At 54.2% G+C, this 13,942-nt stretch overlaps 1 protein-coding gene across 4 annotated transcripts in view; it reads right to left on the bottom strand.

The window, feature by feature from the left end:
* Positions 1-13,688, bottom strand: part of WNT3 (Wnt family member 3) — a 49,011-nt gene extending 35,323 nt beyond the window's left edge. For 3 of the 4 annotated variants that reach the window (XR_009537450.1, XM_060133313.1, XM_060133314.1), the window contains exon 1: positions 13,517-13,688. Coding sequence is in view for 2 of the 4 variants with exons in the window: in XM_060133313.1 (XP_059989296.1) it covers positions 13,517-13,596 (80 nt within the window). In the remaining 2 variants the exon portion in view is untranslated. The remainder of the gene's footprint in view (positions 1-13,516) is intronic. The other variant, XM_060133315.1, reaches the window with a different exon arrangement.
* Positions 13,689-13,942: the final 254 nt, after the last annotated feature.

The raw sequence follows: 13,942 nt of genomic DNA, 5'->3' as shown, positions 1-13,942 counted from the left end.
ACAGACTGCAAGGGAGGTAGAAGTGTTGATGTAGAAGGAAGTCAGCCTACTAAGGTAGGAAGATGATGCAGAAATGGAGAAAGATGATAAGATGATGCAGAGATGGAGAAAGCAGGGCTTCTTCCAGCTTCTGTGCTAGTCAGACCCCGGGGAACCCCGTTTCCTGTCCAAGTCCCCAGGTCTGGCTGGAACACTTACAGGACCTGGGGTGAGAGTACTAAAGGAAGCCTCATCCACCAGGCGCCCAATATTTAAAAATTTCATGTCAGGTTAACAAACTGTTAAATAAAATATCTTTTCTATATATAAAATAGGTAAACAACAGGGACCTACTGTATAACACAGGGAATTATACTCAATATCTTTTCATAGCCTATAATGGAAAAGAATCTGAAAAGAATATATATATATATATGTATAACTGAATCACTTTGTGGTATACTTGAAACGAACACAACATTGTAAATTAATTATACTTCAATTAAAATATATATATATATTCTATCCAACTCGATGAGCTGTACACTTATAATTCATGTACTTTTCTTTAGGTATTCTTCAATAATAAGCTAAAAAAAATTCTATCGTCTTATTCACCACCTGGAAGGCTAGGTTCTCCACGGCGTTCTGAGCTAGAAAGTGACATGGAGAGAACCAGCCCCCAGCTCACAGCCAGCAGCCCCCTCATCCCTGCTTCATCCACACTGGTCACCCCGACTGAACCGACAGGCTCCGTTCACAGGCCCTGCAAACGGCCGGCCTCTCCTTTACCACTCTCATCCCTCGGGGCACACACACCAGCAGCATGGCCTGACCTGATAGGATGAACCCCAGGCAGAGGTCTGCCCAGCCCAGAAGTAGACTCACAGCCACTGAAGCCAGGCTTTTCAGGGTGCCTTGCAGATACTTCGGAGTACCCAGAGCATGGCTGGGGGTGAGGTGTTGTGGGTATGACCCCTTGGGCCCCAGATTCCTTGCCCTGCGGGGAGGGGTGCAGCCTTAGGACACCAGGGTGGAGCCGTCTAAATTGAAGGGCCTGGCAGGACCCCTTTGCCCTGTTCTAACAGCTGTGCTATGAGTCACAGCACTGGCAAAAGGACGTAGAGACGCTGGAGAGAGATCAGAAGGAGAACAAGATGGTTAAAGGTGTGCAGGAGACTGGGTCATCTGGGAGGGATTGTTCTGGAAAAAGGAAGACTCAGTGAGCAATGCATCCTGGTCCTTGAGTCAAGCTGAAAATCTACGATGAAGCTCATGACCCCAGGAGACCAAATGAGAGAATCTGGGCTTGGACTAAGTCAGGAAAGACTGCAGTCAGACCTAAGGAGGAACTTCCTGACTGTTGAGATGTTGTGTCACAGGCTGTGAAGCCTGGCGAGCTTGGCTCCAGGCAGTTTGTGTCATGGTTGGGGCTCTGGGGTTTGCCAGCTGTGGAGCCTTGGGCAATGGAGTGGATTCCTCAGGACCTCAGTTTCCTCATCTGTAGAATGGGGATAGCAAGAGTATCTGCCTCCCGAGGGTGTTGGGAGGATGAGTTCAAGTGTGTGCTGTGTTCCCTCAGCACACACCATACACAATAAATTATTAGCTGGACGTTAAATCCTGCCTCCCCACTTGCTTCCCAGCTCCTTGCTTGGGCTCTGAGAGTCTCCATTTTCTCACAGATTAAATGGGAATGAAGATGCCAATCTCATGGGGCTCTTTTAGCTTCAAGGACAGTGCCAAGGTCATAGACTCCTTCCTTACTGATAGCTGAGGAAGGCTGCAGAGTCTCTCCTGCAGAAGCTTCCGTTAGGATGGAGGACCACCCGGCCTGTGGTTCAGCACTCTCCTTCCTGAAGTCTAGGGGCTGAGGAGGGTGGTCCCAGAGGTGCAGAAGCAGAGAGGAGGTGAGAGGCTAAGAGGACACCTTGCTGGCGGATGGGTGAGGCCAGCCTGGCCCCCCTTCGCCAGCCATTCTCTGTCCCTCCTTGAAGCTCCCCCCACTGATGGGGGCTTAGCACCTCCCAGGTCAAGCCAGTGCCCCGCTAGGGTTTTGCTGATGGGAAGGGCCTGGCTGGCAGCGAGGGCTGTGTGCGATGTTCGGCAGGGCCTCTCTCTTCCTTCCCACCTGTGCCCACAGTGACAGCAGTTCTCACCATGGCTGGGGGGCGGGAGGTGGGAGCAGCCCAGCTGGAGAGACAGGGTGGATGCTACCAGGGCATCCCGTCACCTGCAGAATGGCCTCAATAGCACTGGCTGCCTTCCAGGGCAAAGGAAGGTGGGAGGAACCAGGGGTGAAGGGAGACAGGGAAAGAGGAAAGCACAATCATTGGCCAGAAATAAGAGAGCTTCCCAAGAGGAAAATTGTGTATCAGCTTCAAGTTTAGGATGAAGAAGATCATGGAGAAAAGCAAAGATGGTGACTTCCCCAAAGAAAAAGCTTCTGTAGACTTGGAGGACACTCTGACGATAAAGAAACAGAAAGAAACTGATCAGAATTCCTGCAACCCAAAACAATCCAGTGAGGGCCAGCTCTCTGATATAGCAATATTTTAAATTTATGTATGCCTTGCCTCTTTCCAGAAGGATTTGAAGTGCCTGAGGCAACAAATTCCAAAGGCAACAAATATTTATTGAGCAACTACTACGTACTTGCCAGTCACAGAGAAGACAGTGGTGTGGAGACAGTGCCTGCCCTCAAGGAATTTATAACACAAAACACATGGGATTGGGGGCTTCCCTGGTGGCGCAGTGGTTGAGAGTCTGCCTGCCGATGCAGGGGACACGGGTTCGTGCCCCGGTCTGGGAAGATCCCACATGCCGCGGAGCGGCTGGGCCCGTGAGCCATGGCCGCTGAGCCTGCGTGTCCGGAGCCTGTGCTCCGCAACGGGAGAGGCCACAACAGTGAGAGGCCCGCGTACCGCAAAAAAAAAAACCAAGAAACGAAAAAAACACATGGGATTGAATAATAAAATGAAAATAGAAAATCAGGATTAAGGTGAAGAAGATGACAAATACACCAAGTCAAGGTCAATACAGGTGCAAGGACTGAGCTCACGTTTGACTTAGTTTTCTCACAGTCAGGACAGAAAGGGAAACATACTTTAACTGCAAGGAGGAATCATCCTAGCTCCTCAGAGAGAGATCAAGGTGAATATTGAAGTATAAAGGTCAAGTAAAAAATCATCTATATCAGAGATACTAACACAAGAATTGTTTGGGGCAAGAAAGAGGATTCTGTCCTATTGTTTTCTGGTATGTGTGATGGGGGCTGGATGCAAAGGAGCATAAGGGATTAAGTAGAATGAGAAATCTTACAGCTGGAAGTAATGTGAGGGGTGAGAGGTCATGACTCTACCGTCTTCCTATTTCACAGGTGAGAAAACGAAGGCCCGGGAAGTAGTGACTTGCCCAAGGCCACCCTCCCTCCACTCCCACCCAGGCAACAAAACAGTCACAGCGCCACTACTGCCAGTTTCGTAGATGTGGAAAGCTTGCCAGTGACTTGCACATGTCCCCAAATAAGAGACCTCCCAGAGGTTCAGAAATAGTATCAACAAACACAAAGCAGCAGCTTTCAAGTTGAAGGTCAAATGTAATCTTGACTCAAAGCCATCCTTTGAGGACCAACATAGAATATGAATAAGTAAATTCCTGCCGCATGTAAGAAGTCCACTTTTTTTTGGCCATGCCGGATTGCAGGATCTTAATTCCCCAACCAGGGCTTGAATCCGGGTCCCCTGCAGTGGAAGCGTGGAATCCTAACCACTGGACTGCCAGGGAATTCCCAAGAAATCCACTTTTGAGTCTGAATGGTGGTAGAAGGAAAAAGCTTTGGGCCCAACAGAGCCTGGGTTCAGAGCACAGGCTTTGTGACCTGAGTCCTCATCTGTAAAATGGGCAGGGTTTCGTTCTAAATCATGATGGGTGTATAGGGACCGGCACATACACACCATTAACAAACATACCGACCCACGCCTGGATAGGGAAACAAGTCCCACCGAATGGGATTTTTAAGCTAAAGACTCAGACACCTAAGCATCGTGTGAGCTGTGAGGGAGAAATATGGCACGGATAGGAAACATTTGCAAATGGAGCTGGGATGGAAAAAATAACCCCAGGGGAACTGAGCCCACGGAGACAAGGTGCACCTCAGCTTCTGGGACGGCAGCCTACTCAGATCAGGGTCCCATCCTCTTGGGTACCCTCTGAACCTAGGGGCTGTTAGCCACGTGGGGCCTGAGCTGAGCAATGGGAATCAGTTTCAGCTGCCTTTCAAAGTCAGCAGAAGCACTGTGCTCGGAGCCCTGAACCCCGGGTCACACCCAGGGACGAGGTTTTAATTCATTCTGCTCCTCCAGTCCGCTCACGGCACTGTCGCGATTCGCCGCGTGCAGCTGGTTCTCTTCAGAACCTCTTTTGCCCGCTTGCCTTTACACGCAGCACAGAGCTGTGTTTTTGTTTACTGACCCCCACCATATGCTCGGCACTGGGGGAGGAGAGCACGAGGCGGCTAAAAGGTATCTGTAGTCTGGTAGAGGAGCAGAAGACGCCCACAGTCCGTGGGAGAAGGTGGTGGGAATACATGGCATGGCTGGGGGGAGGTGGGGAGGGAAGGGAGTGATGACATATTCCCTGCTTGCAGGGCAATGGTTCGGGAATCTAGGAGGGCTTCCCAAAGGAAGAGGATTTTGGTCTGGGTCTGGAAAGCAAAATGGAATTTCAGCAGTTGCGTGTGGGGAGGGGAGAGAGGAGGTGGCGAAGTATTTCCATGAACAGGCACAGAGGGATGTTGGGAGGCTCGTGGGGGATTAAGAAAGGTACAGCTGATATGGGTGGAGGCCAAGCCTAGGGAGCCTCGGTGCCAGACAAGGAGTGGGGAACCATGGGAGGTTTTAGAGCAGGGGAGAGACAGCCTCAGAAAGCCAGGTTAGGGAGATTCGTGGTGAGCCGGACAGGATGCAGGAGGCTGGCTCGCTCCCGCTGCCGCAGCCCCTATTTGCATTCCCAATGGGCCCTGCGAGGAGAGATTGGTTTTCCTCGGTTTTCCTTGCTGGCCCAGCTGGCTCTGGCAGATAAGTGGGACTCTGTGCCCAGGGGCAGGGCGTTTGGTCCTGTTGCTCCCATCCCCCTCACCACTGAGAGAGAGAGAGAGAGAGAGAGAGAGAGAGAGAGAGAGAGAGAGAGGGAGGGAGGGAGGGAGGGAGGGAGGGAGGCACACACACACACACACACACACACACACACACACGGTCCTTCCTGTTTTTCCAGCCTAGCTTGAGTGAATGGTTTCCCAGTTTGCTGGTGCCCATCCAGGTGATTGGATTTCCTGACGGCCACAGACCTCAGAAGAGCCCCTTCCAGCTCCTGGCCCTTTCCCCTTCCTCCTCCTAACCTCTACTCCCATCTCCCACCACTGTGTCCCTGCTTAGAAATCCTACACCTGGCTAAGCCCAGGTCAGGCCTGTGATCTCTGCACTAGTTTGGGTGAACCTGGGCATGCCCTGTGGCCACTTGACCTCCGACCTCTGCTCTCTCCCCTTGGTGTTCCCCACTGAACCTCAAGACCCCCTCAGGAAGGAGCTGAGAACTCCCCTGTCCGGCTCCCATTCCTTCCTCCTCTGCTGGAAATACCAAATCTCAAGCTCAAAGACTCAGAGGGTCCTGCCAGGTCCATCCTTAGCACCCTTTGACTAGGGGCTGGCTCTTACTCCTCTTTTCTGGTAGGACCAGCAATGATAGAGAGCTTCTCTGGAAAGAACTTCATGTTTCTCAAGGGCTTTCGTAAGGAGTATTCCTCTGAAGCTCTTAATAGCCTTATCATGGTCCATTTTGCAGATGAGAAAACCGAGGCCCGGGGAGGTTAGAGACTCATCCATGACCTCACAGCTGTTTGAGTATAAAGTTTTGGGCTCAGTCCTCCCCACACTGCCCTGAGGTCAGCTCTCAAGTGACCGCCCCCACCCATGTACCAGACACAGATAATCCGAATAGCTGGAAGTCCAAGGCCAGCAGCTTGTTCAACTCCCCTATTTACTGAGTCAAGAACAGTGAAGGGACTTGCCTAATGTCACACTGCAACCAGTGGCAGAGCCGGGTCTCAGGTTTCCTAACTCCCTGCCCAGAAACCTCCCACCGCCCCACACTGCCCCCTCTTGTCTCCCAACATACTTCCCCTAGATGTATGGGTGTGCCTGACATTTCTGGAATTCACTCCACACACATAATGAGGCCATTTTGAGAAGGCTCGCCTCAGGGGGAACCAGAGAGCTGTCTAGTGTCCCCATCCTGACCCCTGCCAACTCCTCCCGGCTGTGCACGCTAAACAGACTCCATCGGCCTGGGCTTCCCTACCCCCTGCCCCCGACACACACCTTGCTGGCCTCAAAAACTAGAGGCGGAGTTTGGGGGTTTCAAAGCTGTGATGGAGGCTGCATGGGAACTGAGGAACAGTGGAGAGATGTCAGGCTGGTTGCCGCACGGGTCAGTGTTCATAGAGGGAACCCAGACATCACCACAGCCGGTAACCAACAGAACGGGGACTGCTTGTTAGCGGCACAGAAGTGATTTTACCTTTAGCAGTTGAATTGTGGCAACTCCCTGAGACATTAGTTTAATGTGAGGATAAGAAAGTTTCTCTCCCTCCGATGCAAGGCTGACCCTGCCTGGAAAACCTTCTGGATCTAAGGCGGCCACTGTGCCACGTACCACAGGTTGCCTAACGCCGAAGAACTGGGTTTCAGTCTCTGAGCACAGAGCCAGATCCCCAGCCCCCAGCCCACTGAGAACCAAGCAACAGAAATGAAGCCAACTTGAAGGAAGAACCCTGAAGCAGCTGTAGGATAGGCCACTGGGGGGAAAGTATGGGGTTGCACCCTCAGGAAGATTCTAGAAACCCTCTGCCCAGGTGGGTTAGCTATTCACCTGCCCAGGAGCAGGGAGGAGACCAAGTGATCTCCAGCCCCCTCTGCATCCCAGACTCCCCTGCAGGAGTCCCAGGAGCTGGGACTCCGGCCTCTTCCCTTTTTCTCCACCCCCTTGACCCCCAGAAGCTCTTCCTGCCCCCCGGCCTAGTCTCTCATTGAGAACAGGGAATTCCCTCTCTAGCAGCATGAGACCAAGGGACCCGCTTGGAGTTGGGGCAGCTACAGGGACAAGATCTGGAGGGGGAGGGGGTAGAAGGTGCTCCCCTGCTGCTGCCCCACTCATACCTCCACCCCCCAAAGAATGTAATTAAGCAGCAGGCCTCTGCCAGGAGCCAAGCTTTCTGCCTTCCGTCTATAAATCACCTTCTGAATCATCTCTCAGCTCCTGGAGGAGTAACTTCTGCTCGGGCTGCTCCAGGCGGCCCCAGTGCCACTCCCCCCCTCCCAACCCCCCTGCCGTGAACCTGCCTCCCCTACCCCTCCCTGGCCTAGCCCAAGGTGGCTCAGCTGGAAATGGCAGTGGCTGCAAGAGTCCAGCAAACTGTAGGATGGGAGGAGGGTTAGGGGAGACGACAGTGCCCTCTCTACCCACCCCTTTCCTGGGCAGGCAAACAGCTGAGCTTAGGTTAGCCCAGCCTAACTTCCTCAGGTTAAGCATAAAGCCACAGGCTCATGGTTACCAGTACCAAGTATAACAGGGCGAGCTGGCTCTGAGGATAAGGAGAAAACAGAGCCACGTGGGGCCAACCTGGGAGGACTTCTTGGAAGAGGCAAGTTTAGATCCAGGACTTAAAGGAGTCAAAATAGCTTGCACACAGGGGGTGAAAATAATATGTATATAGTACTTCCGGTATGCCGGGCATTATTTAGGGAGCTTTACATGTACTCACTCATTTAATCTTCACAACAGCCCTGTGAGGTAGAAACAGTCACTGTTCTCATTTTACAGATGGGGAAACTGAGGCTCGGAGAGGTGAACTTGCCCTAGGTTGCCCAGTGTGTGAACGTGAATGTAGGCAGCCTGGCTCCAGAGGAACGTGAGTGTTTGGGGAAAATGAGGTTTGGGGGTGCAAGCAGGCACCCCTGGCAGTAGTGGGGCAGCCAGCTTTGGGATGTAGGTCAGATGGGGCTGCAGAACGAAAGGGCTGGGCTGCTTAAGGCAGGCTCTGACTGTCTGAATGGCGAGGGAGGGTTGGGGGAGATAGGCTCCCGGGGGTAGTGGCACTGGGGCCACCTGGAGCTCCCTGCTTCACGGCCGTGAATCAGCTCCCTGTCATAGCCCTGTAGACTCCAAGAGGCAGAAGGCATCCCTCAGGCTGCTCAAGAAAAATGAAGCCCAGAGGGAGGACAGGGCTTAAAGCACAGAAGAGGAAAGGGACTCTTCCTGGGTCACACAGCCAGTCACTGGTAAACGCCACACCCAGACACAGGTCCCTCCATTCAAGCTCTACCCACTTCCTGGCACCCAAGTAACATGAACGTGTAGCTGTAGCATCAGGATGGCACTAACCTGTGAGGGAGGGGTCAGGCTAACCTCCTCCCCCAGCTAGGGACAGGGAGTGGAGACTGTCCTTTCCCCCCTCGGTAGCTTTAGAAGGATTCTGTGGCTCATGGCAGGGTGGGCAGAAAAGGCTAGAAGACCAGGTCCTCCTCAACCCCTGGGCTGACCACATTCCGAAGCCAGAAAGGTCTTGGTTTTTCCCACGCTCCCTGGAAGGGTCCGATAGCTACATCCTCTGAGAAGAGTCACCTCTCCTGCCCCAACCCCAAGCTCCTTGTCTCCTGCCCAGACCCAGGAGAGAGCTATTCAAAGTCTAGAGAAAACCCCAAGCTCATAGCTCCCTTTGCCCGCTTGGTGTCCATAACACCTTCTCCATCCTACATCTGCCTGAGTACCATTCAGGTTTGTTAGCATTAAGTTCTGTAGTGGGAAGGATGGGAGATACCTGCTTGGCTACGTCTATTCTTTGGGGATTTCTACCTAGGGCCCTCTCTGTCTGCCTCAGTTTCTCCACCTGCACCAGTGATTGAGCAAGCACCCAGATGCCACAGGGTGTGGGTGCTGGCAGGGCCTGGCCGGGTTTGCCACTGGGAAAGCTGCAGGAAGGGAGGGGAGCGTACCCACTAAAGGACTTGGCACTGCAGTCCAGCTCCTGCCTCTTTTGACCTCCCTGCTAAAGTTCTTTCCACCAGGCAGCTGTCCTAGGCCCTCCCCAGACCAGGGGCCCTCAGGATACCTGGAGTGAGGGAGATGCTCAGAGCCCAGATACTACCCATCCCTCACCTCATGGCCACAGAGCTGCTGATAAAATGCTCTGAGATTCTGGGAGAATTTTCCCCGACTGCTACCCCTTCCCACCCCCCATACCTTCCCCCCCACATATTAAAGCAGGTTCTTCCAAGAACATAACTCAGCTCCAGGCTCCTGGTATTAGAGTAACATTTGACCTGCGTTTTGTCGTTGTTTGTTTGTTTGGTTTGTTTTTGTTTTTTTAGGGAAAATGTGGTCCCATCAGAAGACAAACAGATCAGTAACCAATTTTGCTCGCTTTGGACAGCAAGCCCCGCCCACAATGGGGGGGTGGGGTGGGCAGGAGGGCTGTTAACTCACTTCCAAGAGACCTGGATTAATTTCCCCACCACATCCCCCCAGGGTAAGGCCTGCCCTGGAAGGGAGAGACCACCCGGTTAAAGCCTGGCCATCCGATCTGGTATCTGCCCATCTGTCTGTCTGTCTGTCTGTGGGATCAACAGCCTCCAGCCAGCTCAGCTCCTCACCAGCCCCAGCCCCAGCCAGCTGTAATTCCTGCCTGTTACAAGTGTTAACACCTGGCCTGGGGCCTTCCTCCCCGCAGTCTCCAGGTGCCTCCCTGGGCCCAGCCCACTGACCCCCACGGGGTTTGACTGAACATGTTCACAAGCCTCTGAAAGGCGGGTGGAGGTGGGAGTGGGTGGGGGAGGCAGCGGGACATCGGACAGATGGGGAAACTGAGGCAGGGCTTAGGGCAAGTGCTCGAGTGGGGAAATGGCTCCCAGGATGGTGGAGAGAGAACTCAGCTGTTGTTGCCCAGCTCACTGCCCTTGACTTCTGCGGAGCACTTTCACCCAAGCTGTGAAGCAGGGGCAGGCTGGTGATTCCTGAGTAAGGAAACAGAGACCCAGGGGGATGTGTCCCACAGAGGGGGGCTCCCGACCCCCAGCACAGGCCCCTTCCATCAGGGCCTCTGCCTCCGGAATGCAGCAGGCACTAGGCTGGGCCCTAATAAGATCGTTCAATTTTCCCCCAGGAAGGAAAAGAAAGACAAGTTCCTCTACCAGGCGCTAACTGGGACTGACAAGAAGAATTATAGAAATCAGTGCTGCCGCCACTGCTTCCTGTCCCAGCTCCGCCACTACCTGGCTGCGAGGCCCTGGAACGTGTCTCTTCCTTCTATGAGCCTCTGTCTGAGGCCCCTTGTAGCTCAGGCTTCTGGTCTACCTTCTCTCAGGGCTGGGGCCTGAGCAGCACAGAACGCTTGGGATGGGGGTGCCCTCCTTGAGGGGTGATGGGGGCAGAAATCCCAGCTGAACTATTTCCCCCTAAAGTCTCTCCTAGGGAATGTGTGAGCTGGGAGGGCCAAAGAGCACAGGCCGTGATGGGCTAAAGAACTGGTATCTGGCTGCCCTGGGGGCAGAGCAGGAATAGGAATCTGAGGCCCCTCTACTCTACTGTCACTGTCCCAGCCCTGGCCCCCTGCCCCGGCCCTGAGAACATGACACCCACCACCCTAGCTCCAAGCCCAAAGACAAACGGTGTAAGAGGGGAGGGCTGGTGACCACAGTCCTCAGACAGACAGGAGGAGCTTGTGCCAAAGAAGGCTCTGCGCCGTCCCCCTTCTCCATGCTGCCCAGCCCTGGATCCCAGGTCACTGTGGCCCTTGCAGCTTCCTCATTAGACCCTTGTCTGTGTCTGCTGGACTGTCCCTCCAGGACCATGGACGCCCACCAAGCACCCAAGTTTGGGATGTCGTTCACACTTACAGGTCATATGTCTGTGAACCTATCCATAGCCATGGGCCCAGCCATGGTCACTAGCACTTGAGGACAGGGTCACAGGCAAACTCAGACATAGCCCTCGCCACACTCATACTCACAATCAGCTCATGGCCATGAGCACTGATATCCATGCGCAGAGACATCTGTGGAGCTCTCCCCTCATACAACCATGAAGATACGTGCACGCATGCAGACGCGCGCGCGTGCAGACACACGCACACACACACACCCTGCTCACATGCCTGGTCATGAACATAGTCATGTGGTGTCATAAGCAGACACAGGTGCTGACCTTTACATGGGCATAGATACTTCTAGACTTTCTCTGTCTCATACACATACACACACGCTCACATAGAATCAACCATTTGCTGACACTTGTGTGCAGACACACAGTACACCCTGTCACGGGCCATGGGACCCTCAGGCACGTCTCACACAAGTTCACGTCCACAGTCATCCAGTTGCAGGTACAGACACTCCTTCACACAGAGGCACACGAGTGTACAGATGACACTCCTTAGGGTCAGAGACCTACACACACACACACACACACACACACACACACACACTGCTCAGACAAAGCAGCATCCCTGTCCCCGCCAACCCCAAACAAGCCATGTGTCCAGCGTTATGTTAGGGCCAATGTCCTGGCTTTCCAGGTTTTTCCAACATCTTCCTATTGGGTGGTCCCTATCGGGATGCTCCCCAATACACCATCACACAGCAGACCCCCCAGCCACCAGCATTGACCCCGGAAGTGCTCTTGTCCAGTTCATAGGATAGGGGAAGCTGCTCTTCCCCCCTTGGTTCCTGCAGCCTGTGGGGCTCCAAGCCCTCTCTTCCCACCCTCCCCGCCCACCCCCAAGGTCCCTGTGAAAGAAGAGAACAGCATGGCCTTGGGCAGGGGATGGGAAGAGGGTCAGGAAGGGCCAGGGGGGCAGGATTGGTTTCTGCAGCAGCCTTCCTCGCAACTGGCAAAGTCCCCAACCTGGCATCCCTGGCGGCCCCGGCCACCCTGGGGACTTCTTTATGTACAGGAGGCCTCAGGCCAGCCCATCGCCACGGGGAAGGAAGGGCTGGGCAGAAGAAAGACCTCCCCTTGGATGTCTGTCCTGGGAGCAACTCTCAGTACCCTCTAAATGGAGACCCTTGGCCATACCCTGCTCTTATTCCCATCCTGACCCCCCCAAACACCCAGACACAAATGCTGCCACCCCCAAACAGCTGCAGGCAGACTCAGGGTGTGGCCCCAAATCTCCTTGCTCTGCTCCCCCTATCCCAAGCTGGGCAAAGGGTGGTTAAGGGAAAGGGGGACATGCAGGTGGCACTCCTCTCTGACTTTCATTCCAGGGCCACAGTCCCTCTGCTAACTCACAGATCCCAAATTCTTCCTCCTCACCTTCCACACCCCCCCACCCCCTGGCCGAGCCTCTCCTACATCCAGGAGGGGAAGATTCTTTAATTAAAGTTTTCCGGAATGCAGGGGGCTGGAGACTGAGGAGAGGCGGGGTGTAATTTAGAGAACTGGTTTCAGTGTGTCTTTCCCCTCTGGCCTCTGGGACCTGCTGGGTGTCGATGAGGCCGCTTGGAAAACAAGGGGACTCCCTGGAACTGGGGCTCCCAAAGGGCTGTTTACTCCACGGCCAGTTCCCCCACACACGCACAGCCCCCACCCGGCCCCCGCCAAAACACCGCGCCTGGTTTCCCAGCCTTATTTACTAAAAATGTCTTTTGTATCCACATTTCTCGGGGACCGGGATCCTCCTCTCCCTCTCTCCCTTTCTCCTCGGTCCTCGGGTTTTTCCAAAAGGAACGAATTTGACATGGAGAATTGGGTTTTTGGTCAAAGAACAAACCCACCCCCTCCCAAACAACTACATTTTCAAGAAGCCCCGCTTTTGCCAGGATGGACAAGCAAGAAATGAATTAAATCTGAATTCAATGGCATCTCGGATCAGCAAATACCATATTCACTTCTGAGGCTCCAGATTCATCTAGAGCAGAGTAGGGAGAATCTGATGAAATCCACCCCCCACCCCCTGCCCTGGGGGATCCCTGAAGCGACTGGGGTCTAAAATCTGAAGGCACAGGGGGGTTATTGTGGGGAAATCTCCTGAGGGAGGCGCCGGAGGAGGTGAGGGTGGCAATGAAGGAACAGGATGATTTTGCCCATGAAGACCCCAAAATGGAGAAGAGGAGTGGCTGGGCCCCAGGGACATCGCTGGATTTCCAGAAAGCCAACTGCAAGCAAATGGAGGGTCTTCGGGGCCCCCAGACTGGGACGGGTGGAGGGTTAGGATCTAAGAATAAGAGACATTCTGAGACGGGGAAAGTCCTCCAGCCTCTGCAGCGAGTAGCAGGGAAAATGGTGATTATCAGAGAAACCAGGAGTTGGATTCTGAAGGCGACACCAGCAGAAAATCCAGGGAGGTGGGCGAGTCGGGGTGCTGGAGGGAGGTAAGAAGAAAGGAGCCCCAGCCCTGCCGCAGCCCACCCCCAGCTAGCGCCCCCCACCTCCCTGGGGCTCCGCGGAGAAATCTGGCCGCGGGCAGATAAGAGACGAGTCTTACCACCAAATTGGGTAGCCGGCGAGGACCCTGGTGCCACAGAGCAGGAGGCCGAGGAGCAGCCCGAGCAGGTGGGGCTCCATTAGAAGCGGCGCCGAGGAGGAAGTTTGCCCGCGACCATGAAGAGGGGGAGCGACGCCCCCAATAGTTGGAACAAAGTCCACTTGAGATTGGAAATGACTTTCGGGCTTGTCAGAAGCGCACCTCCACCCGCAGCTGCCCCCCTCCCGAGCCCAGCGCGGAGCAGCCGGGTTTGAGGATGTCAGCGAGCAGCCAATCAGCGCCCGCGGCCTAAGGTAAGAGATGAGTCTGTAGTTCAGCCTGTCAATCACGCGCCCCTCCCGCCCGGCCCACGAGTCGGGCTCCGGGAAGGGCATCGCCCAGCAAACTTGGGCAAAGCCCGCACCCCGGACACAGTGGGAACTTGGG

This window comes from Lagenorhynchus albirostris, chromosome 20 (assembly GCF_949774975.1).
Source record: "Lagenorhynchus albirostris chromosome 20, mLagAlb1.1, whole genome shotgun sequence".
NCBI lineage: Eukaryota > Metazoa > Chordata > Mammalia > Artiodactyla > Delphinidae > Lagenorhynchus > Lagenorhynchus albirostris.
This window is presented reverse-complemented; position numbering and strand designations above follow the sequence as displayed.